This window comes from Rhynchophorus ferrugineus, unplaced genomic scaffold (assembly GCF_030347505.1).
Source record: "Rhynchophorus ferrugineus isolate W39M unplaced genomic scaffold, kcgeb_rfMv2 rfM1, whole genome shotgun sequence".
Taxonomy (NCBI): Eukaryota; Metazoa; Arthropoda; class Insecta; order Coleoptera; family Curculionidae; genus Rhynchophorus; species Rhynchophorus ferrugineus.
The window spans coordinates 30,106,138-30,133,091 of record NW_027472580.1 but is presented as its reverse complement, the minus strand read 5'-3'; the positions used below and the strand labels follow the sequence as shown (position 1 = coordinate 30,133,091).

The 26,954-nt window shown below is 34.0% G+C and overlaps 1 protein-coding gene across 7 annotated transcripts in view; it reads left to right on the top strand.

Moving 5' to 3' along the window:
* The window catches only part of LOC143206658 (uncharacterized), a 185,304-nt gene that overhangs the window by 140,194 nt on the left and 18,156 nt on the right, over window positions 1-26,954 (top strand). For all 7 annotated transcript variants that reach the window (XR_013008491.1, XM_076419301.1, XM_076419300.1 and 4 more), the window contains 4 exons: window positions 213-332; window positions 17,102-17,285; window positions 19,468-19,716; window positions 24,663-24,911. Coding sequence is in view for 6 of the 7 variants with exons in the window: in XM_076419301.1 (XP_076275416.1) it covers window positions 213-332; window positions 17,102-17,285; window positions 19,468-19,716; window positions 24,663-24,911 (802 nt within the window). In the remaining variant the exon portion in view is untranslated. The remainder of the gene's footprint in view (window positions 1-212; window positions 333-17,101; window positions 17,286-19,467; window positions 19,717-24,662; window positions 24,912-26,954) is intronic.

The window sequence follows — 26,954 nt, the reverse complement described above, 5'->3', positions numbered from 1 at the left end:
TGACATAATGCTTCATATTAATAATTTAAAACAACATGCTTATTGCACATTGTGCTCCTAATAATGTATCAAACAATCATGGTTTATATTCGTATTATGTATTGTTTCATACAAATGGACGTAGTAATTTTGATATGTTTGAAATGCGCCCGATGTTTGTCGTAATCAATCAGATGCAGCAAATTCTAATCAGCCTCGTTTCGTCATTCCAGTCACGTCACCAGGACTGCCGGATGGTTGCCGCCTGCCGAGGTGTGGAAGTCGACGGATGACGCTCTACCATATGGTTGGGAAAGGGCTTTGGACGAATCAGGCCGTTCTTACTATATTAAGTAAGTATTCATAACGGAAATTTATTGTTTATTTGATTGTTTTTTATTTGGTTATAATATTCTAAAACTGAATAATGTTGCCTTAATTTCTTTTATTACACTTCCAAGACGATATTTTTATAGTTTTAAGCCCCTACGTGATAAAGTTGCCCCATATATAGTTAGGGAAATTAATCAGTTGAGATAAATATCATCAATCCACAACTGGGGATCTCGCTGGCATTATCTACTTCGCAGCCAATACACTGCTATTGGTGTCGCAGGACTTATCGCAGGAATATACTTTACTAAATGCCGCCATAGTTGGCGATAATCCTCAATTATTATAGTCTCGGACAATATTAGTCTTCTATTTTTCAGATCGTTTTCTATGATCTTTGTCCACGCGTTTTTCGCAACTGTTCATTGTATCTTCCATTCAAAAGCTCGATATCGCCACAGAAATCTGTCAAGAATTCGTTCACATTTCATTCGAGGGACCAAACCATTGTTATGCTGAAATTGTTTATTAATCGTGCACTGACTGTCGAATCTGAAACGAATGACTTCACTTCTAATACTCTCTCGGAAAGAAACATCTAGAATTTGCCTCACAGCTTACAGATACTGTAACAGTATCCGAGTCTTGAAACCTTGTAGAAGAAATAAAGATCTAATGATGTAAGAGGTTACTCTTGAAATTATTGCATTTATTTTCAGAGCTTGTTAATTCTATTTTTTAGAGGAAATTAGAAAGGTAAGAAGAATATTGGGCTTAGTTCACTTTGAAATAGAAAATATGATTTTATTGAATTCATATGAAAATTATTTTATCTTGGATAAGAAGAAGAGTAAATTATATGATATAATTTACATAATTTTAAATATTTGAAATAATAGTTAACAAAATGAGAAATAAAATCAATCTAACATATATTCTATACCCTTTTAAGCAGATATCAATGTAGATCAGATCTTAATGTTAGTTATCAGGGTTAACGTCGGTTATCATTTTTGGACTGTTGTCATCTTCTTTATCCCCAAATTTAATTGAATTTGTGTTTGAAAATGGTTAAGCAAGGACCTGACAGATTGTTTTTGACTTGAAAATGAATATTTGAAAACTCAATGAACTCAATGACCTTGAAAAATCAATGAATATTCTGAATGCGTCAACGGCTTCTTTAGATGTCGAAAATTGTTGACCAAGTAATTTGCTTTTAATATGCTGAAACTAGGGCTGGGCAGTGTACGATTCATTAATTTGATAATTTGACGGGTAAAATAGTCGTATATTATCCAGAATAGGCCATTTTAAGTTGTTATAACGCTATTGTTGTTGGGTTTAGCTCGTCTTAGAGGATGTATACGGTCGATTTTTTTTTACTTATAGGAATATATCTGAATATAGATCTGAACCATTTCACATTTTGCCCAATTTAAGAATTATGCAGAATCCATTCCAATAAATCTGTTTCAGCGTCAAAAAATCATTCAATACATTTAATAATGCTTGTTATATTAATACCCAAAGATCTATCAAGTATCATCGACGATCTTGCGTATGATTTTTCTGTCATCAACCTATTTTGGGCGACCTTTGCAGAATTCGTTCTGGAGCGATCGTCATCCACAATTAAATTCATCGTACCAGTTTTTTTACAGTTATGTAGGATGCCGTTCTGTCCCCATAAAAAAATATATACACAGCTGTTTTAATAATCCATGTAAAAAATATTCGCACGAAAATGTTCATGAGTTAATTTTCCACGTTACTGTAAAAAATACGCAAATAAACAAGTGATGTTCAAAAATATCAGGTCTTCAATAAAATCATTATGTGGCGTCTTTTAACAATGCTGTCAAGGTCAGAAATATATATAGCTATCCTCGTAGCTTCTCTAGTTGTGAAAATTCCAACCATTCCTGTTTCATCGTCGAAGGAGCTCTACGCATACCGCCGAAAATCAATCCTGGCTCCAGAAAGCCACATATCTCGGTCCACATTTCGACCGCAAGTTCCAGTGGTCATCCTAAACCCAGCACACTATCTGCAAAGGCATTGGTACAACATCCTATTTACACTACTCTGTACAAGTACTACGTTCGTGAGAGACAACTTGCAGTGTCCCAATCAAAAAAGTCGGCGCATTACTCAATGCCATTCGTGACCAACCTCACGAATATATTCGGTGTGAGGTTCTTCCTTGGCACCTTAAGACATTCAAATCCACTGATTAAAGCCCTGCCCTTTTATTCGCGGTAGGTAGCTGGAATACGGGAACTACAGTCATGCCTTAGGATCTCTGTTACCCGAAAAATCTGAATTTACCTAAACTGAAACAATATCAGTAAAAGACCGTTTGGTACAAGCTGGACAACCTAGTTTATTAAAAAAAAAACGATAATAATTTTTCTTAATTTGTAATGAGTCTAGTAGTGATATTAATTTAAATCTGTTAATAATTCAGTAACTCACGAATAAAATTAATTTTTCTTCTTTTAAAACTGATAACGCTTTGTTACTAATTCTATTTAAAGTGGCATTTGATTTTGATTCATTGTTAGCTAATATGGAACGCGTTGTACATACAACTTGGTGTGTCTAAAAAAGTTTAAATTGTATTTAATTTCATAACAAAAGTTTGGCTCAATTCTTACAAAAGATAAAATATTAATATAGTGTCGAATTTAACTTATGGTGCTTCAAGAACTTATTGAACAACTGTTTAAGTGTAGGTAAGATTAGGAAATAGGTACACCATTTCAGAATAATATCGTCATTTGGATCTCACTCATGCTAATAATTCAATTATTGGGAATTAAGCATATTTATATTTTATATTAACATGGTGAAAGCGTTAATTAATTCAGTTATATGTATTTTATGTCACATATATGTCAAAACTACTATATACAGTACATTTTTCTTTCGATGAAAAATATTTTGTATTTTTGTAACACTGAAGGCACAAAAAGCCATCGACCTGATATACTTAATTAAATTTCTAATGTCATTCGAAACTAAAATTGAATTATTTTAAATAAATTAATTTATAATTAATACGATTTGTTTATGTTATTATTGGCAGTCGTATTATTTTTGTTTGGTATATTTTTACTTTAATTTATGGACGGTGTTGAAATGAGATGATCCGAATTGTGTTAATAAAAATGACACGCTAATTAATTATAGGAATCCTGAAATAATTTATTTTTGTTCAAATAACTTTAAATTAATGAGATCGTTCAGCTAAAAAAACAATTATTTAATATCAGATCAAATTTCATTTCATTAATAATTTCTTATTGCTCTTGTTCCATATAACTGTAACGAGTTTCCTAAACTCTATCTGCTTTTGATAAACTATACCCTTCTGATCCTACTAAATATATCTAGTCTGTTCGAAGTTATTTTGTACATACGTCATTTAAATTTGTGACATCAAAACGTCGCAATGTTGCCGCATCTACACTGAGTGTTAGTTTAGTTTGGCTTTGACATACAACAAAATTCTAATCTGAATAAAATAATTGAATAAAAATGTTATCAAATATAATTTATTTTAACATTATAGTATGTATGAAAACTACAGTTAATTATATAGCCACAATAGTTTATGGGTTAGAGTTGTAACCTTTTATCACTATCGCTTTAAAGAATTTTACATACGTCTGACAACCGGATGACTTTAATAGGCTCATTTGTTTACGTGTTCGATCTAATCAGCATTATGTCTCATTTTAACTAGAATAATATGAGAAGGAAAATATTGTCTGATTCTAAAACGAATTTACAAATTGCGGCAGGCAATATATTAAACATCTTGATGACGTATGTACTAAACAGTAAAACTTTGAATAGACTATAGCTTAACTTGCTGGTACAAACGAGTGTAAATTTAAAAGTTAACAACAATTTTACTCGACTTCAACACACTTAAGACTTGTTTAAATATTAATTGTTAATTAAAACACTAAAGCATTAAAATTGTTTACACATTTGCTTTTTATCGTCATTCAGCAAAAGCGAAACAGAAATCGAATACAAGGGCTCAGGGCTTCACATCCCTAATTCTTTATACAAGATTTTTTTTCCATATTTCCAGAGTCACAATTATCTCACTCACCTTCACTCGTCTATCGTTCTTCACGATATCATGGAGTTTATGTACTGTTTCCTTTGTGGTTACGGTTTTTGATAGTCTTTTTTATGTCGGTTATCTTCGAGGAACGTGAATACCCGCATGATATTCAAGTTTTCCACAAAAACAAATTATTTGAGAAAACAAGTTGAAACATGTCGTACGAACATATTTTTTTGCTTATTAGAACGCCGTATCTGTGCCGTAAGTCGACAGCTTTTAATGCTTTACATGTTACTATTGTGGTTAAATTTAAATCCTTCCTATCTTAAATCCAAATACTTCAATACAAAGGTAATAGATTACGTCGAAAAATCTTGAAACTTGTAAAAATATGTTCAAATTTAGGTTTTTGAAACTAAGTTTCAATAAGCATTCTTAAAGTAGTGTGACTTCATTAGCAAGGCTCTCAATTACATTGCTTGAGTTGTGCTTTTACATTATTTTTATTTATCTATTAAATTATCCATTCACGTAAAGGTTTTTGTAAAGTTGTTTAACTGTTCTAAAACCTTTTAACGCAGTAAAACACTATTATATATACTTCTATCCAGAAAGACCAATTACAAAGCTTTAACAAGTATACTACTGCATTAAAAAGAAGCTTTCGAAATAAAACGCAAGAAATGTATTTATTGTTATAAATTTACTTTGTTTTTTGTTATATTTTAGATTATACTTTATAGCAACTAGGGTTTATCTGGGCTAAGCCTACTACTAACGTGGAGTTCGAACCGACTGTCGAATGACCAACTTAGACATCATACCATAAAACATCTGGTCTTGCCCAGCCTGGTTACTGGCGTGACCGGGATTATTTTCCTTATTGCATTTTGCATTCTTACCTTAGGGATACTCACAATTAGAAACAAAAATATACAATAATGTCCTAATGGAATTCGAACCCGCGACTATCACAACCGTAAGAGGGCGTTTCTGTCACCTTGGCTACTGTGCCAACGAAGCCGTCCATATTTATAAAAAAATCTAAAAAGTTTAGTCCAACAAGGGTCCAACATTAAAATCATTCTTTTCAATTAAGTTTTAGTCATCTCCTCAATACACTCCAAACGTCCTGGAAAGGGGTTTTCAGGTTGGGGAATAAGGCGATTGTGAAATGACATTGCGTTTGGTTTTTAATGAAAAACCTACAAAAAATGAATGATATTTGTAACAAAGCGTACTATGGTTATTAACAAAAAACCATTATATACCTCTCCAATAATATTTTTGGTTTGATCGGGTGAAAGAACATAATAAACACCAGAATTTCAAAACATTTCTGAAATAATTATTTAGAGATCCTTCATGAATAAGCACTATCTGGTTAAATTGTATTGTTGGTTTTCTAGTTATATAGTCTTAGTTTAAAAGTATTCATTTGTACGTGTCAAACTCAATCATTTAATTCGTTTCCTATTTTATGATATAAATAGTAAATTAAAAACAACATACCATGTCATACGAGGGCAGTTTAATAATATAAAAATCGTGGTAATTCTTAGTCCATTGTCCTATTAATACTAACATATCAAAACCATATGTTTAAAAGAAGTTCTCTGAAATTTAAGTACCGAATAATAAATACTGAATATAATTAGGTGAATTGGAAGTATTCAAAAGATTTTAAATAAAAATATGATTCTTTATTTATTACACATTTATAAATTTACAACATCAAATATTTAAATCACAAATACCCCATCCCAAAGGTTATTCCTCTCCAAATATTTTCACTGATTGAAAGTTGAATGCAAGGTTTTGATGTGAATGTAAATTCCTGCGAGCTATAGCTTTCACTCTACCAGGGCATTCCTCCTTGTCTCTCATCGGCTAGATTGGAATTGTTTTTGATAATTCTTCATCTGTTCGTTAATATTCTCATGGGAGGGAGCATAGTTTTTGTTTGGAGCTCTAGACCTATTCCTTCCCCGGTTGCTCTTTGATCACGCATCGGTTCTTATCATTTCTGCAAGTTTCGATCACCTGCTCGTCCATCTGATTATTTTTGAATTTCCCGCGTAGTAGCTTCAAATATATAATTGGTGTCCTTAACTGTTATCTATTAATATAATATTGTAGGATTTGACAGCTATTAATAGCAGACAACCGCTCGAATTTCAACAAAAGTAGAAAGAAGTTATTTTTGTGTGCTGAATAAGCATTACGTCTTTAGAAGAAGAAACCATCAGCAAAACCAACCAGGAAAGTCTTGATAAACACTATGGGAACATCAATTTTAATGGTTACGAAGTGACTTACTGAATTCCTTTATGATAATACCAGCCTTAGCTACGCCGAATGTTCAGGTCGCTCCAAAAAAGGTCACGCCATAAAATGTCGTTAAAATACATGAAAAGATACTGGACGATCTGAAAATAACAGCATCATGAAGTGGCTGAAGCTCTAAGCACATCAACGAATCGAAAACGTTATAAATTACATGGATATGAAAAGGCCTTAAGCGCAACCTCTTAAGCGACTATAACCTTGATTTCTATAAGCGACCTAGTCAAGACCAATATGTCATCCATGGAAAATATCCATAAATTCGACTACGAACTGCTACCTGATCTTGCATATTTTCTAAATTTAGCTCCCCGCTACTTTTCTATTTGCAAGCCTGAAGATAGCGCTGGGTAGTAAGAAGTAAACAAATTGTGCCTGATGAGGATCCATCACTCAAACAAAAGCTAATTTTAAAGGCCTACCGAAAACCTATTGTTTGGAAGGAATGAAAAAATATATTAGGAATGAAATATAGGAATATCTTTCATTGATAAACTCACTAACCTATCAAACTGAATGCACTCCATTGATAAAGCAATATTATTTTCGATATTCTGAAAAATTGTTCTTTCGATATAGTTCGATATAGGGAAGGCTCTGATTGAGCAAAAAAGTTATATTATGGAAAATTGAAGCAAAACATTAAAAGAAAAACAGTCCTTATATAAGCGAAAATGCGTCAAATTTATTCTACAATATGAGAAGGCTCGGTAATATTTTGCAAAATCCATGAAAAGCTATATGGCCACGCATAAATGGATCCTCACCGACCGTAATCACAATATATTGCCTCTGCCGATTGTTTCGATTGATGCCATATGGTGTGGTTGAATAGCTCCATTTTTGTTAATGTCTTTGACGTGCAATTACGTTTTTTTCTCAGGATAATTCTCTGAAAAATACAATACACTTATAAAACAAATCGATTATTTTTTATACAAATTTTGGTTTATTATACTCAGCGACATATCAGACAATAACCTAAATAACTAACATAAAAATGATACTGTATTTTAAGGCAAATTATTAGCTCATTAAATATCACTTTTGCTATTGTGGATGCCTATAAATCTTCTAGGTTCAGGTCTGATGACTATGTAGAATAATATATTAATTTTCTTCGGGCAAATGATTTTCTGATGAGTTCAGTGAGCGCTAATTCATTGTTTACTTCAGATAACCTGGTGATTATAACTTCCGTCATTGTATACTTAACTAGAATGTTAATATATATTATAACATATGACTAAATCATCACTCGTAAGTAAATGTTTGTATGGTAATATTTGAGTATCAGTATTCTGCGGTTTTAGTTCAAAATAATCTTTAAATATAAATTAATTAGTTCTCACTGAATAATAGGTATTACGCGAGATTATGAATGAAAGAGAGAAAAATTCAGGAATAACAAACAACTTTTTCTTTGTTATAATATAACAAAAGTTGTTCCGTTTAAATGGTTGTCATTCAGAAACTGTAACAATCGGTGAGTTCAGAGTGTTATTGCGAAGATTTGTATTTATGAAAAATATTTATTTTATAATATTACGTAAAATATCGTAAAATTAACCATCCTATCTCAAGTTTTTGCAGTTGATTACATAAATATTTCGATTTAACATTACTGTTGTCATTAAAACGCTAGCAAGACTTCTAATTGGATAATATTTTTAAATATTTTACTGTCTCCTGTTTACCAACAAGGGTTTATCTGGATTGGATCTATAGTTTAACGTGGTCTCCGACCATGGTCTTCGACATTAAGTCTACCGACTGGCCAGTAACCAACTTAGAGACCATCTCAGAAAACATCCGGTCTTACCCAGCCTGGTTACTGGCGGGACTGGGATGATTATTCCTTGTCAGATTTTCCACAATTAACTATAAAGACATTTACAATTACAATCGCAAACATAAAGTACGTCCATGCCCCAGCAGGATTCGAACCCGCAACTATCGCAACAGTGTTCTGTCTATCCCGTCGCCTTTACCACTGCGCCAATGAAGCTGGCCGATAATTATTTTGATGTTCTTGATGAATAAGTATTACACCTACCATATCTAGTAAAAATATTTTATGAATGTTGTAATTATATAGTATTAGTTTAAGGGAATGTTAGTTTTAGACTAGAGTGGAGTTTTACGTACATATGTTAATATTAATGTGCTATAACTAATGTGGTCGAAGCCTAAAGAATCTTCACAGATGGTCACAATCACCGCATTGACACCAAAGACGATTCATTATTTTATGGTACTGATTAGTGTTGGGAATAATCGACTGAAATCGACTATCGACTGTACAGTAATTAACTACTTTTTACTATCGACTATTTCAGTTGCTGAAATTGCTTTTGGTTTTTTTTTTGGTTCAACTGTATCTAATAGTAACTGTTTTCAGCCGCTACTTTCGGTCCGACTGATTTTATTACTATTTACTATTGACTCGTTTTCGACGTTTCAGTCGTTTACTTTTAGTTACTATTTTCGGTTCTACTAGTTCATTCGACTGATTTTTAACATTATGACCTTCCGTCCTAGCCGCGACCTTGAAAGTAATGAATCGAAATTTGTTTGTGAATAACTATATATTGTAAATTAATATAGCAGCATTTTGGAACGCTAGTTTTCGAGGGCAAAAAAATTAAATTGTAAATGATAAATAGTAAGATACTGTTGACTGGCATAATAGGTAATACTTTGGACTAGTATAATAGGTAATACTTTTTTGATAAACCAAGCCAAGCCAAGTCTTTTTGTCCAAGCGTCTTGTTTGTCGAAACTTTTTTCCTAAAATCTTGAAAACTAAAATTAGGTTCCAAAGGTTTCAGAAATTGCATAGATCCAAAAGATTTGAAGAATTTTACAGTATTTTACAACCGTAAAGAGGTGAATAAAATATATTAAATATTTGTAATAAATACATTTTTTGATAGGAAAACTCTACTTTAATATTCAACAATTTATTTTGTTGGCTATTAAGAAGAGCACCACAGTTTTCAATTGTTAACGAATGGACTATCTTAACAGAATGTGCTCAACTTTTAAAGCCCATTGAAAGAATGACCACCGAGTTATCTGGTGAAAGATATCCCAACGATGTATTTAATTTTACGGTTAATTAGAAGACTGCAAGATTCCATCAAATCCAGGATTTTAACAAGTGAATGGGGAAAAATAGCAAAATTGTCTATTAGATATCATCAATAAAAGACTGGAAATTTTAGAAATGAACACGATATGTGACAAATCCACATTTTTAGATCCTAGATTTAAAAAAGCAGTATTGCAAATAATGCTGAGGCGATACAAAAAGTTATCACGAAAGAGATATCTTCCATTTTAACTTCAAAAAATACAAATATAGTTCCACAACTTGAAATTCAAGATAAAACTACTGACCCAGAATGTATTGACGTCTGGAGATATTTTGATAGAAAAATGGCTAGAATGAAAGAAGTAATTACTCCAAGTACTGCAGCAACTGTAGAGATTTAGCAGTATTTGGAAATTCCATTTATTGGCCGTTTAGAAAACCCATTGGATTTTTGGCAAAACCATAAAATCAAACTATCTGATTATATCAGTTACACGTAAAATATTCCTCTATACCCGCAACATCTGTGCCCTGGGAACGAGTTTTTTCAAAATCTGGGCAAATAATTAACGAACGAAGAAATGGCCTCACGGGAGAATATTATAATATTCACACAAATTTAAAAATATTTCCGTTCAAAAATAAATACAAGTTTTATTCAAAAAGGGTTTGGAAGTTATTGTACTATCTACTTTAGGTTCATCATGGATTAGATCTCTCAATGATTACGTTTATATTTTATACGTTACATTACGTTTACATTTTATTTAGTAGTTATGGTTATTGAAAATATTTAGTTTTTAGGTTTTTTTAAGTTGTATTGTACTATTTATATTTATTATGCTATGTTATTTAAAAATAGCAATTATTATATTAAAACATGATAAAACATTTGGGGTGTTATTATTGCATTCTTTTTTACACATCCACAGAACATTCAGTATAAAAGTCATCCTACTTCCTTTAAAATTATATTATTTACTACATGATAATAGAAATTAGTAATTCTTTTTTCTCTTCTTTTTTAAAGTTATCACGTTTTTTTTTTTTTTTTTTTTTTTTTTTATTATTACTCTTCGTGAGTCCACAATCTGCCCTATTGGCAATAAGTATTTCTTCTGTTTATATTATATATACATGGCTTGTAGAAAATCACTTCATTAAGCAATCTTCTGTATAAAATATTATCTTAATTAATTAGTCTTATTCTAATGCTTATTCTAAACTCTACATATGTCCAGTAATCAGATCAGATGGTATTAAACGTTTTAGTCTACGCACTTCACTATCACGTCGCATATTTAGCTGATTAGCGAGTACATTGGGATGCACTGACACTCTTTCGAAGTACTTCACACAAACACGTTGGATTACACTCGTTATAGGTTCTAGAGGAATATCGCGTTGTATCACTTTATTTGAAATATAGTACGGAGCATCAACAATGGCACGCAACACCTTATTTTGGAACCGTTGAATGACGGATATATTGGATTTGCTAGCGGTACCCCATAGTTGAATTCCATATGTCCAAATGGGCTTGAGTATAGACTCATACAGCAATACCTTGTTATCTAATGATAACTTGGATTTGCGCCCAATGAGCCAATACATTTGATATAATTTTAGTCCTAGTTGTTTCCGTTTAGAGAGTATGTGCTTCTTCCAGGTTAGGCGTCGATCTAAATGCATACCAAGATATTTAACATGGTCTGCTTGGGGGAGTTGGCGATGATTGATATTTACTGGTGGACATGTTCTTCTACGCAGGGTAAACGTTATATGCGTGGATTTTGATTCATTGGCTTTAATGCGCCATGTCTTCAACCATAATTGTATTTGCTCCAGGTGGGTTTGTAGGTTTATTGATGCTATGACTGGATCTTCATGGGATGCTAAGATTGCTGTATCGTCTGCATATGTTGCCACAGTAGTTATTTTTGTGGTGGGCAGATCAGCCGTATACAGAAGATACAGTACTGGACCCAGTACACTACCTTGCGGAACTCCTGAATATATGGGATTTAATTCGGTATGTTCATCGCCTTGATTTACAATAAAATGTCTGTCAGTGAGATACGATTTTAGTAGCTGATAGTCCGGATGAGGGAGAAGTTTCTTTAGTTTAACCTGCAAGCCCGTATGCCATACTTTGTCAAAAGCCTGAGATATGTCTAGGAAAGCAGCCGAACAATATCTTTTGGCATTTAGGTCAGCGTTTATTTGGTTTACAAGTCTATGCACTTGTTCTATAGTCCCATGCTTATTGCGAAAGCCAAACTGATGTTCTGGAATAATTTTTCTTTTTTCTATTATATAGTTTAGTTTTTTTATGTATAACTTCTCGAAAACTTTCGAGATTATTGGTAATAAACTTATAGGTCGGTAGGAGGTCACATCTTCTGGTATTTTTCCTGGTTTAAGTATCATTAATATTTTAGCTACTTTCCAGATACTAGGGAAGTAATTAATTCGTAGCATAGCATTAAATATATATGTTAATAGTTTTATAGCCTTTTCTGATAGTTCTTTTAAAATTTTACCAGTAATTAAGTCATAACCAGGAGCTTTTTTAATATTAATCTCTCTCATTATTGTATGTTTAACTTTTTTGACCGTTAATTTCTCGTGCGGTAAATCCATTTGAAATGGCGAATCTAGAAAGCTAGTAATTTTATTTTCGTCATCTTTATGTAGCTGAGACTGGAAAGGTTTAAAAACATTTTTTAAGTGTTTTGAGAAAATGTCGGCCTTCTCTTTATTGCTTCTCGCCCAATTATTTTCGCTTGTTTTAATAGGTGGGTTATGCTGCTGGGATCTCCTAAGCTTTTTTGTTGCTTTCCACAACGAATAGTCTGTAGCCTCAGTTGATGTCAAGTTTTCTAGGTATTCTTGAATGCCTTGGTTCTGTTCGATTTGGATTAGATCTCTCAGCTCTTTTATGGCCCTATTAAATTTTCTTTTATTCTCTTCAGTCCTTTGCTGTTGCCAATTTCGTCGTAACTTTCTTTTTTCTGCTATCTTTTTCTGTATTGTACATGATATATGTGTATTTTTTCTTGGAAATGTTTCAATGTTGGGAGTCGCGGAATATGCTGCCTCCTGTATATTTTTTGTAAGATTTATTGCTGCTATTTCTATATCCATTTCAGTTTGTAACGGTAAGTTTAGAGAGATATTTTGGTCTAAGTTTTCTCTAAATGAGGGCCAGTTAGTTCTATTATTGCACAGAGAAGGGGGTTTATCTTTGATGGTAATTTTTGAAGAAATTGTTACTATTATTGGTGAATGATCAGAAGACAGGTCGAAACATGATTCTGCCTGACACTTTTTTGGATCAGTATTTTTTGTAATACAGAAATCTATTGTATCTGGTTTTTTATTTCTGTCTGAAGGCCAATATGTTGGTTCACCAGTAGAGATATGTTGTAAGTTATCTGTCCTTATGGCTTTGAGCAGTTCTCTACCTTTTGAGGTTATTATTCTTGAACCCCACATTAAATGTTTTGCATTATAATCTCCTCCTGCTATAAATCTATTACCTAGCGTACGGAAGAATTCTTGAAATTGTTCTGCCTTGTTGTTATGTTTGGGTGGGCAATAAATCGCAGAAATTGTTAATGGTCCATGGGCTTCCTCTATGGTTATACTGGTGGCTTGCAGGTAGTCTTTGCGGAATTTTTCTTTTTCGAAATGCTTTATATCATCTCGAATTATTATGGCTGTACCTCCATGTGCTTTATCATCAGGGTGATTTGTATGATAAAGCTTATATTTAGGAACTTTCAAATAATTTTTGTCCGTAAAGTGTGTTTCGGAAACCATCATAACGTCAATATTTTGTTCAATTACGAACATTTTTAGTTCCCTGGCATGTTGTTGGAGCCCATTGGCATTCCAGACGGCGATTTTGTAGCTATTGGTTTCAGGCATTAGGCAAGTTTGCTTACGACGGTTGTGAGTAGACCAAGCATCGTACTCATTTGATCCATTAGTTTGGCCATCATATTTTCTAATCTTGAGATGTTGCTAGTTTCAGTAGGTTGAGATATTGTCTCTCGTTTTTGTGCTGAACCATTTTCAACTATTTGGGCATAAGTTATGTCTGGTTGACTTGTTCTGGTGGGTAGTGGTAGATTGGTAGTAGTGGATTGTTTTTGTTGATGCCTTTTTTCCCTTAAGGCAGGATAGAGTTTCTGCTGTAGTTGCTTGTGAACTGCGCAACCCTTGTAGTTCGCTGGATGATTTCCGTTACAGTTGACACATTTCACTTTTTCATCGCGAACTTTACGAGTACAATCTCCTGTCTTATGTTCTCCTGCACATTTTACGCATCTATATGATTTGCGACAGTAAGTCTTTGTGTGTCCGTGCGCTTGACACCTTGTGCATTGTGGTATAATTCTTTTTATATGTGGTGGTTCGCATTTAATAATATTATTTTCCAATTTGGTGATTTCATACACCGCCTTATTGTTTCCATTAGGTTTTATGTCTATATAAAACATAGGAACATTATCACGTGAATGAATATATATACATCTCTGTCTCGCTTATACTACCATTGGAGAATATAAAGACATTTTAAATTAACTACTCCAAACATTTATCTCCGCCCTTTCCTATCTCACATTTTATACAGACAAGAATTCGTACATCTTCGTCTGACATCACGAATGGAAAAAAACAGTCGAACCGTGCATTTGATAGATTCGATAGTTCCCAACTCTAGTATTGACAGGAGTTCTTTATGGGCTTCTCGAACTTCATGGAACTATTAGTTCGACTTTCTATTTGGAATAATTAGTAAATAAAAAGCGTTAGTTAATATTTTGAGTATTTTGTTTTTCTGTTCAATTTATTTGGTTTGTTCGTCTTTATTCCAGAAGTTTCGGCATTGTCGTTGAAAAAATGGTTAAAATATCAAGACAGACATATTTTATCTAGCAAAATCGCATCATAACTAAACATCAAGTCCTTTGCTTCAAAATAGGCCTCAGTGTCGTCGATCATTGATTCGACGAAAATTTCTTCCCAGCGAGCATTCTTTTGAGATTTGAGAACATGAAATAGTCGCTGGAGGTCAAATCTGTAGAATACACTAGATGAGGAAGCAATTCGAAGCCCAATTCATTAATTTTTGACACGGTGCATTGTCTTGGTGAAGCAACACTTTCTTTTTCTTCATGTGCGGCCGTTTTCGGCGATTTCAGCCTTCAAACGGTCCAATAACGCTATGTAATAATCGCTGTTGATGGTCCTTCCTTTTTCAAGGTAGTCAATAAAAATTATACCATGCGCATCGCAAAATACAGACGCCATAACCTTGCCAGCCGACTGTTGCGTTTTCCCACGCTTTGGAGCGGGTTCATCGTGTGCAGTCCACGCGGATGACCGTCGATTGGACTTCTTAGCGGTTGTTTTTATCGGTAACAACCTCTTTTGGGCGTCCACTGTATTCACCGTCTTCGGTGCTCATTTCACCATGTCTAAACTTAGCATACCAGTCCTTGATGGTTGATTTTCCTGGGCCAGTGTCCGGAAACTCGGCATCAAGCCGATTTTCTGCTTCAACTGTATTTTTCACTTCAAAGAACAATATTTTATCAACACGCGAAATTCCTTTTTATCAATTTTTTTCACAATAACAAAAGTTGCTTCACTTAATGTCTCAGCTGCGAAATTTATACACGCATCTTTTGAGGGTTATGGCTAACTAAAAAACTTAAGGATTTAATTCTAGTAGAGCCATCTATGTGTCAGGCCGGGGACTTTTCAGTTGAACTGTTATAGATACAGTAGACAATATATAATTTTGTGCGTGCGGTATATTATAGCTTTCAATGAGTCCGCTATTATGCTTAATAACTCCAAATAAGATTAACTTTTTAACATTCCTTTTAAAAATTAAATATTACTTGATAATTAGTTACGAGTAGAGATTTCTGTATGTTGAGTTTATAAAAAGTCAAGTTTAAAAATAAATATTGTCCCTTAAGCAATTATTAACCAATTTAAAATTTAATTTTTTTAACGGTTATTTGTTAGCCATTATTTGTTAACTTGTTTACTATTTAAATAACACATGAGTGTTTTATTGTTTAACACGTGGTAGTTTTATTGCATTCACCGCTTTTTCAGTTACTACTAACCTTCAAAAGAAAGCTGTTAAATTTTCATAATCTACTCAAAAAGTTGTAAGTTATTGTGCTAAGAGTGATGTTGCTCTTGTTATTTTCAAAACAATGATTCAAAATTCAATTTGGTGTATTAATTTTACACTGCGTCTTGATGGGAAAAAATACCGTTCAAGCGAAGCAATGGCCTGAAAAGTGTTTATAAGGACTCCGCTCCACCGGAAACAACTATAACATGTTGGTTTGCTGACTTTAAACGTGGTCGTAGAGACACCGATGATACAGAACCCAGTGAACGTCCAAATGAGGTGGTAACACCAGAAAATATCAAAAAATCTACAAAATCGTTTTGAATAATCGAAAAGAGAAGTTGCGTGATATAGCTAATATTGTAAAGATATCAAAAGAGTGTGTTAATTTTATATTGCAAGAACACTTGATTATGAAAAAGCTCCGTTGAAACAGAGTGACGCGTTTGCTTACTGTTGAGCAAAAACAAGAACGTCTTGATGATTGTAAGCAGTGCCTGGTCATGTTTAAGCATAACAAACTGGAATTTTTGCCTCGATATGTGACAATGGATGAAACAAGGATCGATCACTCCAGTCTGGAATCAAAACGACCATCATCTGAGTGGACAGCAACTGGTGACAGGCCTATTTTGAGGCAAAAGATAAATCGTTCTACAAAAGTGGTATTGAAATTTTAGAGCGGCGCTGGAATGATTGTACGGCTCTTGATGGAGATTACGTTGATGAATAAACCCAATTTTGAACCAAAAAACGTTTTTGTTACGCCTAGGACTCTTCAGTTATATACAAATATTTATTATTTTAATTAATGTTATGTAGCAAATATATTTCTGATTTTATATTGAACACATTGTGAAAATAAGTTTTAGTAACGTATCATTATTAGTCCTTTTGCTCTATTATAAGAGAAACATGATTAATATAATGGTGATGGAATTTCGGCCACAGGGCAATAACTAGCCAAATATAATTCTACCAAACCCCTTTACTGCTATTATTACAAATAGTTTAAAAAAAAGCAAATCAAATACCGAAACAAGAAACAAACAATTTCGTTTTTGTGATCCTAATTTATTTTTTTGTATTCCAGCCATGTCAACAAGACGACAACGTACGAAACGCCGGCGGTCAAAAATGCGGATCCTCTGCCTATTCCGGAACCGAGGACGGTCACCCTGGAACGGTCGGCCAATTTGGGATTCGGTTTTGTCGCAGGCTCGGAAAAACCGGTTATTGTTCGCTTCGTTACCGAAGGAGGACCCAGCGTCGATAAAGTAAGAACCTTTCCAACCCGAACTGCTTTGTCGATGACTGGCTATTGTACTAAAGTTATTTATAGTATCTTTGATATGATAAAAATCATGAGTTTTTAGTTTAGAATCTTAAGTTAAGTCAGATGATTTTTTGTTATGGCATTACGTTTTGAAACTAATTTGCAATATATGTTCGCGACAGTTATGTTCGAAATATATAGTCTATTCAAAACAGCAGTGTACCCATATATGTAAGCCTTAATTTACTAAGATAGAACTGATTATTCTCCAATAATTTTTTTTACTTAATAAAAAGTTTATTGAAAAAAATTTACACAATACTTATTAATCATAACATTTTCCATCATTTTTTTGTCGAAAAAACTATGTTGGTGGCAGCGATCTAGTCAAGTAATGCTGCATCAAATATATAAAAGCAAATAATTATCAGAAGGCACTACTCTGCACTTCCTATTCGAGCTGTCACAATATATCCTTCGTCAATCTTGCCACGTGTAGCCGAATGTTATCATGCAAGGGGGTGAAATCTGTCCTTAAATTTGTTTAATTGACATTGTTATATATCTGCAGTTGGAAGTAGAGAATAAAAGGTCAAGTGAAAAGTTCCCGGCCTAATACATAGATGGCGCTACTAGAATTAAATCCATATGTTTTTTTGTTGTTGGCCCTAACCCTCAAAAGATGCGTGTATAAATTTGACAGCTCTCGGATCATTAGTTTGTGAATTATAGGAATTTGAGTGAAGGAGCTTTCGCTATTGTGAAAAAAATGGATAAAAAAAATTTCACGTGTTAATAAAATATTGCTTTTTGAAGGGAAAAATACAATTGAAGCAAAAACTTGGCTTGATGCCGAGTTTCCGGATACTGCCTCATGAAAATCAACCATTAAGGATTAGTATGCTAAGTTTAGACGTGGTAAAATGAGCGCCGAAGACGGTGAACGCAGTGGACGCTCAAAAGAGTTTGTTACCGACAAAAACATTTAACAAATCCACAAAATGATTTTGAATGACCGTAAATTGAAATTGAATTAAATAGCAGACACTTTAAAGATATCAACTGAACGTGTACATCATATCATTCACAAATATTTGGGTATGAGAAAGTTCTGGGCAAAGTGGGTGCCACGTGAACTTTTGACCAAAAACAACGACGAGTTAATAATTCGGAGCAGTGTTTGAAGATGATCAAGCGTAATAAACCCTAGTTTTTGTGTCGATGGATGAGACATGGCTCCATCATTTTACTCCGAAGTCTAATCAACAGTCATCCGAGTGGACTGCACACGATGAACCCGTTCCAAAGCGTGGGAAAACGCAACAGTCGACTGGCGAAGTTATGGCGTCTGTATTTTGTGATACGCATTGAATAATTTTCATTGACTACCTTGAAAAAGGAAGGACCATCAACACCGACTATTACATAGCGTTATTGGACCGTTTGAAAGATGAAATCGCCGAAAAACGGCCGCATTTGAAGAAAAAGGAAGTGCTGCTTCACCAAGACAATGCACCGTGTCACAAGTTAGTGAAAATGATGGCAGGTATCCATGAATTGTGCTTCGAATTGCTTCATCATCCACCGTATTCTCCAGATCTGCCCCCCAGCTACTATTTCCTGTTCTCAGACCTCAAAAGAATGTTCGCTGGGAAGAAATTTTCGTCGAATGCAGAGGTGATCGCCGAAACTGAGGCCTATTTTGTAGAAAAGGACAAATCGTACTACAAAAAGTTGGAGATTCACTATAATCAGTATATCACCCTTGAAGGGAATTATGTTGAATAAAAAAAAATAATTTTGGCCAAAAAAAATGTGTTTTACTGTGATAGGCCGGGGACTTTTCAATTGACCTGTTACCAATCACATGATAGTCGTTTTGTTATTCAGTTTTTTATGGGGCTGTATACTATCATCATGATCTTGAATCAAAATAAGCTTCTTAGGCTCCGAAGTCGCGGAAGAATATTTCGATTGCCTTCTAATAATGTATCGATTATCTATAGCCAGAATAACCGTCCTGGTGACTTCTGTAAGCATTGCTAAAGTGTTAAGTTGATAAAGTTACAAGATTAATATATTTTGCTTCCAAGTACTATTATAGTAAACTTCATTAAATTGTATGAAAACTATTCCAATTGTTAATATATGTATTTTCACGTTTATTTTAAATCTTGTTTCAGTTATTGCCAGGTGATCAAATACTGTCGGTAAACGGTGAAGATGTGAAGACTGCTCCTAGGGAACACGTTATCTCGTTGGTACGATCATGTGCGGAGACCGTTACACTGGAGGTGTGTCAGCCTGCCGAGCAGCAGGGCGTCCGCAAGTCGACTTTGTTGTCGGCAACGAAGAGGGCACGCTTAAAGAGCAAACCCTCTAGAGTTCGGTTTGCTGAGAGCGTGTGTGTCAATGGGGCCCCATTGTTTCCTGTAAGTGTTATTCCTAATATACAGTATTACAACCGGAAAAAGGTAGTCGAAAGTGAGATAAAGTATCATTTACATTTTCCAACTCACAACATAGGATGTTATATTACCAAGTAGTACTGTTTAACAGATAATCCTACGGAATATCATTAGCTTCAACCCTAAATAATGTTTTGATCATATCAATTTCAACTTCTCATTCTTTTCTATAACTTATCAACTCAATTTCGATAAATAGATATTTATATTTAAATTAAATTACTAATAAAAGGTATTACAAGACTGGAATATATAAATATGTAATATTTGAATCATGAGTGCAAATATGAACGTTGCTATATATATTTCTGAAGTTTATCAATAAAATAAATCATGAAAATCAAAAGGAATTCTCTATGCATTGGAAACAATTTGTATAACAATTTTGAAAAATTAAAAAGCATCAATTGATTCTTGGGGCGTAGAAAATTGTTGTCCATGTTTTGTTTTTAATGAATGAGAACTGTACGACGGATGACCCATCAATTCGATATTTTAGCTGATAAAGGATTCGATTGTTTCAGTCAAAATTGTCCTACGTTTCGTTAACCCCACTGTGACCAGTCATGCCGTTGAAATATGCATTTATTGGTTATTCACAGCTTGTGGTATATCTGGTATATCACCGTACAAAAAGCTAAGTTCACTAATACGCTGTTGTTTTTTTAAAACCACTGCGAAATTTATGAGAAACAATCCCACGAAAATGTCCATTTTCTGTACAAGATAACAAAATGTTCCGAAGAAACTTATGTTCAACAATGCCAAGATTTCAATGTAAACCTCAAATAGTATCTTAATACATGTTGCTGCTAAGGCCATAAATATAAGTCGCAACCCTCTTATTCAATCATTATTCAAATATACCCAATTCATAGCCCACTAATTCAAATGCGTTCATTATATTTAGATGTCAAGAATATTCATGTTATCAATTTGGCTTTTTACTGTTAGAAAAGTCTTGCAGCGAAGACGGTATTGGATTATAACCCACTCGGAGTTATTTCGGAGTAATAGTTTAGCCTTCTGTGGTCGAGGATGCATTTTAGTCCGCTCTGCTGACATGTTGTTTCTCTCCTTTCTAGTAAATATCTCTTTACAAAGACCTTCGTTCCATATCCCACATATTCCAGTATAACAGTGCCGATATTTTCGGACCAGAGTTTCTAGCATAAGTATAGATATAAAAGCTCCTTCCTACTTTATAACTTTATTGTATCATATATTTCCAACTATATGAAAAGATTGCCAAGGGGTTAAGGATGTAGGCCAACAAGAAAAATATTAATATTATGATATGTAACAGGTCAATTAAAAAATTCCCGGCCTACCATAGTAAAACAAATTTTTTCAAGGGTGATACACTGATTATAGCGACCGTCCAACTTTTCGATACCATTTTTGTAGTACGATTTGTTCTTTGCTTCAAAATAGGCCTCAGTTTCGGCGATCACCTCTTCATTTGACGAAAATTTCTTCCCAGCGGGCATTCTTTTGAAATGCGAGAACAGGAAATAGTCGCTGGGGACCAGATCTGGAGAACGCATGAAGAAGCAATTCGAAGTCCAATTCATGGATTTTTGCCACCGTTTTTACTGATTTGTGGCACGGTGCATTGTCTTGGTGAAGCAGCATTTTCTTTTTCTTCAAATGCGGCCGTTCTTCGGCGATTTCGTCCTTCAAACGGTCCAATAACGCTATGTAATAGTCGCTGTTTATGGTCCTGCATTTTTCAAGGTAGTCAATGAAAATTATTCCATGTGCATCCCAAAATACTAAAGAGCATATGGGCTAACTAAAGAACATATGGATTTAATTCTAGTGGCGCCATCTATGTGTCAGGGGGACTTTCAATTGACCTGTTATATATAGATATATTAGAGAAAAAAAAACGAGTTCTTTTTCAATAACCAGGAAAATTATTGATATTTTACAGATTACATTTTACACTCATTGATTAATCTAATTAAAAATTATCTGCTTTAATATATTCTATACTCAATTTATCAACAATCCATTACTTATTGTAATATTTATACATATAAAAACGTTAAATTCAAGGTTTAACAAACTGTCAAAATGATTTAATTGAATTTGAGAATGACGTCATGGTGATCGGATTTGATTTTATCTATATAATCCCGAATGAAATTCCGACCCCACGATTCGTTCGAGTTGTACATACGAGGGTGGTTCAAATATGATCGAGACAAATACTCTGACACGTTTATTTCCTATTGAAAAAAATTACAAAAATGTTCAGTTTTTCTAGTTATTTCCCCTCACTAGTTATACATTTTGTCAGTCTCTCCGGAAGTTTTTTGAACTCCTCTACTTCATCGTCGGTGTTCAATCTTTGACATCCGAAGGCTTCTTTCTGTAGTCCAAACATGTAGTAGTCTCAGGGTGATAAATCTGGACTTTGGGGGGGGGGGTGTTCCAGTACCTCCCATTCTAATTCCGATATTGTATCGAGCGTAAGACGCGCAGTATAAGGGTGCGCGTTATCCTGGGGAAGAATCGCACTTCATGCTGGAATGTTCCTCCGTTTCGAGCGATAAGCGCGTTTTACGTATATTTTCAGTAGGTTAGAGTAGTATGCAGCATGAATGGTACGTTGGATGCGCAGGAAATCGACGTACAGCACGTCCAATAGAACCTTACCCGCGGACTTGATGGTCTTTGCTTTGACTGGCCCCCCTTCCTCTTTCTTTCTCCACTCTTTAGACGACAACTTGCTTTTCGGAAGTGTAATAGTGTACCCATGTCTCGTCTGTAGTGAAGATTCGCGTTAAAAAACTATCCCCCTCCGCCTCGTGTCACGACAGCAAGCGGCGACTAACTTTCAACCGCGTAAATTTTTGCTCGAAGTTCAACGGTTTAGGAATCCATTCTTTTGAAAGGGGATTAATTTCCGAAATTAAAAATAAAAAGCACGCGGTACGATCATAAATATCTTTCATACCTAATCCAGTCAATTTGGGATTTTTAATATTATCAAACCATTTTTTAAAGAGCCGGATACTTCTTCAAATAAAAACGATGCTGCACATCTTTACTATCTGCGCATCCGAGTACACAATACTTCATGCCTATATTGTACTACCAGTTAATATTATATTGATGAATTAACAACTAATAATTTATTCACTAAACCTAAGAAAAAAAAAAACACGCCTACCTTACGTAAGACATACTGAAAATCAGATAAACTCAGACTCAAAACAGATAAAGACGAAACGCACTATAGAAATGAAACGAAATGAACTAATCAAATGCATTCGCTGCTCTAGCAATAACGATTAAAACAAATAATAAGTTCAATGTAATGACATCTAGGTATTGGAAATCGCGAATCATTTCTTCAAAATTATCTAGAAAGATAAATTTCTATTTTCTCTCTGGCTATAGTAACATGTCAATTGAAAAGTCCCCGACCTAACTCATAGATGGCGCTACTAAAATTAAATCCATGTACATTTTTAGTTAGTCCTAACCCTCAAAAGTTATGTGTATAAATTTGACAGCTGTCGAATCATTAGTTTGTGAATTATAAGATTTTGAGTGAAGCAACTTTTGTTATTGTGAAAAAAAATGGATAAAAAGGAATTTCACGTGTTAAATTATAAAATATTGTTTATTAAAGGGAAAAATACAGTTGAAGCAAAAACTTGTCTTGATGCCGTGTTTCGGGACACTGCCCCAGGAAAATCAACCATCAAGGATTGGTACGCTAAGTTTAGACATGGTTAAACGAGCACCGAAGACTGTAAACGCAGTGGACGTCCAAAAGAGTTTATTAGCGACGAACACATTAAAAAATCAATAAAATAATTTTTAATGACCGTAAATTGAAACTGAATGAAATAGCAGACACTCTAATGATATCAACTGAACGTGTACATCATATCATTCACGAATATTTGAGTATGAGAAAGCTTTGTGCAAAGTGAGTGCCGCGCGAGCTCCCTTTTAACCAAAAACATCGACGACATGATGATTCGGAGTAGTGTTTGCGGAGAGTTTTTGCATCGATATCTAACAATGGATGAAACGTGGCTCCATCATTTCAGTCCAAAGTCCAATCGACATTCATCCGAGTGGCCTACAGACGATGAACCTGCTCCAAAGCGTAGGAAATCGCAACAGTCGGCTGGCAAGGTTATGGCGTCTGTATTTTGGGATGCACATGGAATAATTTTAATTGACTACCTTGGAAAAGGAAGTACCATCAACAGCGACTGTTACATAGCATTATTGGACAGTTTGAAGACAATGCACCGTGCCACAAATCAGTGAAACCGATGGCAAAAATCCATGAATTGGGCTTCCAATTGCTTCCTCATCTACCGTATTCTCCAGATCTGGCTCCACTGACGGTTTCCTGTTTTGAAATCTCAAAAGAATGCTCGCTGGGAAGAGGTGATCGACAAAACTAAGGCGTATTTTGAAGCATAGGACAAATCGTACTACAAAAATGGTATCGAAAAGTTGGAGGGTCGCTATAATCAGTGTTGAAGACTTGAAGGGAATTATATTGAAAAAAAAAATTTGCCCAAAAAATATGTTTTACTGTAGTAGACCGGGGACTGACATGTTATAGCTTTATTTAATACTTACTATGGGAAGTGCACGACTCTAAAACCTCCTATTACGAAAAACTGAAAGTGTTTTTCCCCAATATAATATATTTATTTGAATTCAACATTTATAAGGTACTTAAAATATTCATGAATACTTAATACCGTCTCTTATGCTGTAAATTTTTTTGTTTCTTTATCCTTAACTTATTATTATGCATTCTATCTCTCCTCCAACTTTTTCCATTCTCGCGAACCGATTCTCCCGATCCTCCCCGGACCGATAGATATAACGTGGCCGCTTTGCCAATAACTTGTTTCCGTTTGCAGCCATCCGCCTTCTCGCTCGGGGATTTGTGCGTACCGCCGATGGCGAACGTTCTGAAAGTGTTCCTGGAAAACGGCCAAACGAAGAGCTTTAAATATGACGCGTGGACAACCGTCCAGGACGTGGTCAACTCGCTCCAATCGAAATTGTGCATCCAGGCCACCGAACATTTCAGCCTCGTCGTGGAGCACATCAAGAGCTTGAGGAGGAACAAGCTGACACTTTTGGATCCGCAGGATTCGCTGGCTAGGGTGAGTAAATTTTACGTTCGGATTAAACAACACCCGAATAATTAATAAAATTCAAATAATATTCGATAATAATTCAAACCTTTAATGGATATCATCAACTTAAATGGATGACTTCAATTTATCTAAGAAAAGCTTTTTTCGAAGTATATATATATATATATATATATATATATATATATATATATATATATATATATATTCTCGAATTCACAAATTAATCGAAAATCTCCCTTGGACCTCAAGTTCAAATTTAACTAAGTTTACTGTTTATTATATGCAGTGTATATATTATACCCAAGTTATTTAACCTTTTACAAAAATATTTAATTTTAAAAGAGAAACGATAAAATAAAATAATATGTAAGGCAACAAATATAATTTATTTATCAATATATCACGGCAGGGTATGTTTTAACGTTCATTGCTTTTTCATCGGGTCTGTTCGATATGCAAAAACAGCATGGAAACCCCTTTCAAAATTCATTCAATACAAGAACGGAATGCAATTCAAATCCATATGCATTAAATCCGTGTGTAGAATATACATCTATACAATCATGGCTATATTTTTTTAACACCTCATATTGTCCTTCATTCATTATGATAAAAATATTCTTCTTCTAAAATAGAGCAGATATCCAAAAACTAAGATTGTGGATTAATTAACAACACACCTCTTGTATTTTAACCTCATTTAGCCATGCTTTAACACCTGTATATAATATATAATATTATATAAATATTTCTGATTCACCAAATCTGCTATTTCCATATTGCCACTGCTTAAATTATCTCGAGTTACATCAAGTATAGAATCCATTGGAGTTTTACCAGCTTTGGCTGCAATCATATTTTTATCTAATTTTAATATTAAGATTATCTTCTCTTAAGAATGAGATTTAAGTTCTTACTCTTAGATACAATCTTATGAATTCCTGATCGATTACACTCAGATTTGGATGTGGTAGTATTTTTACCAAAATAGGAACCCCCAACCTTAAAGAAATGAAGATTTAGTTGTTCTTTCGATATAATATTGCCAGGCCTCAACATCTTTAAGCGATCCAAACGTCAACGTTTCTTGTTCAATTTTAAACTTGTGGAATGACTCTATATGATAAACGAACTGTGATGTAATATTTTTGATGACGTATGCTCACATAAACTTGTACTTTTACTTTTGCAGGGTCAACTATGTCTAAAATATAATGAATTCATGTCTTCATATGTATGTTTAGTGTTATAAAAACTTTTTTGGCAATATTCATAAATCGATGATTTTTTATCCTTTGCTAGTTACTATGTATAATTTTTTGTTTATGTAAGTTATTCAAGAATTCCTCTAATTTTGTTTTGTTTATTAACTTTTTATTTATTTATTTTTTGTTTTATTTTGTAACACTTTAAATTTAAATTTTTGCACTGGTCCCCCTACTTAATCATAAATGATTCGGAAGGAGCATATATGAGTGCTGCCAATATATAACAGACAAACCTTCATATTATATAAAATCGAAACTCTAAACATAAGTGGTTCAATGGAAAGAATGCTGCAAAGCGAAACACTATGTTGTTGGCCAAAGACAGAGTCAAAATCTAAAGCGCTAACTTTGAAATATCCTTTAAAGAATATGAAGTTGCTAATACAACTCCCAACGCCGCAAACGTAGCAATTGGGGCAAATGTCCCACTACAATTGTTATGTAGACGTCCAAATTTTATTATGAATAAATATACGCCACAAGAACGAGCAGAAATAGTGACAATATTTATTGAAAATAATCGTTCCATTATTGCCACCCAGCGGAAATTGCGTCAAAAATATCCTAATTGTTCAGTGCCTCACAAAATCACAACTTATCGTTTACATGCGAATTTTCGACAGTACGGTACAACAGCAGACCGGCTTCGTTCTGGCAGACAACAGACATCTCGTAACTCTGAAAATATGGCTCTGGTGCGTGATAGTGTTGCAGAGTCTCCTGAAACACCAATTCGGAGAAGTGGTTCCCAGTTACACATTTCTGCACGCAATTTAAGACG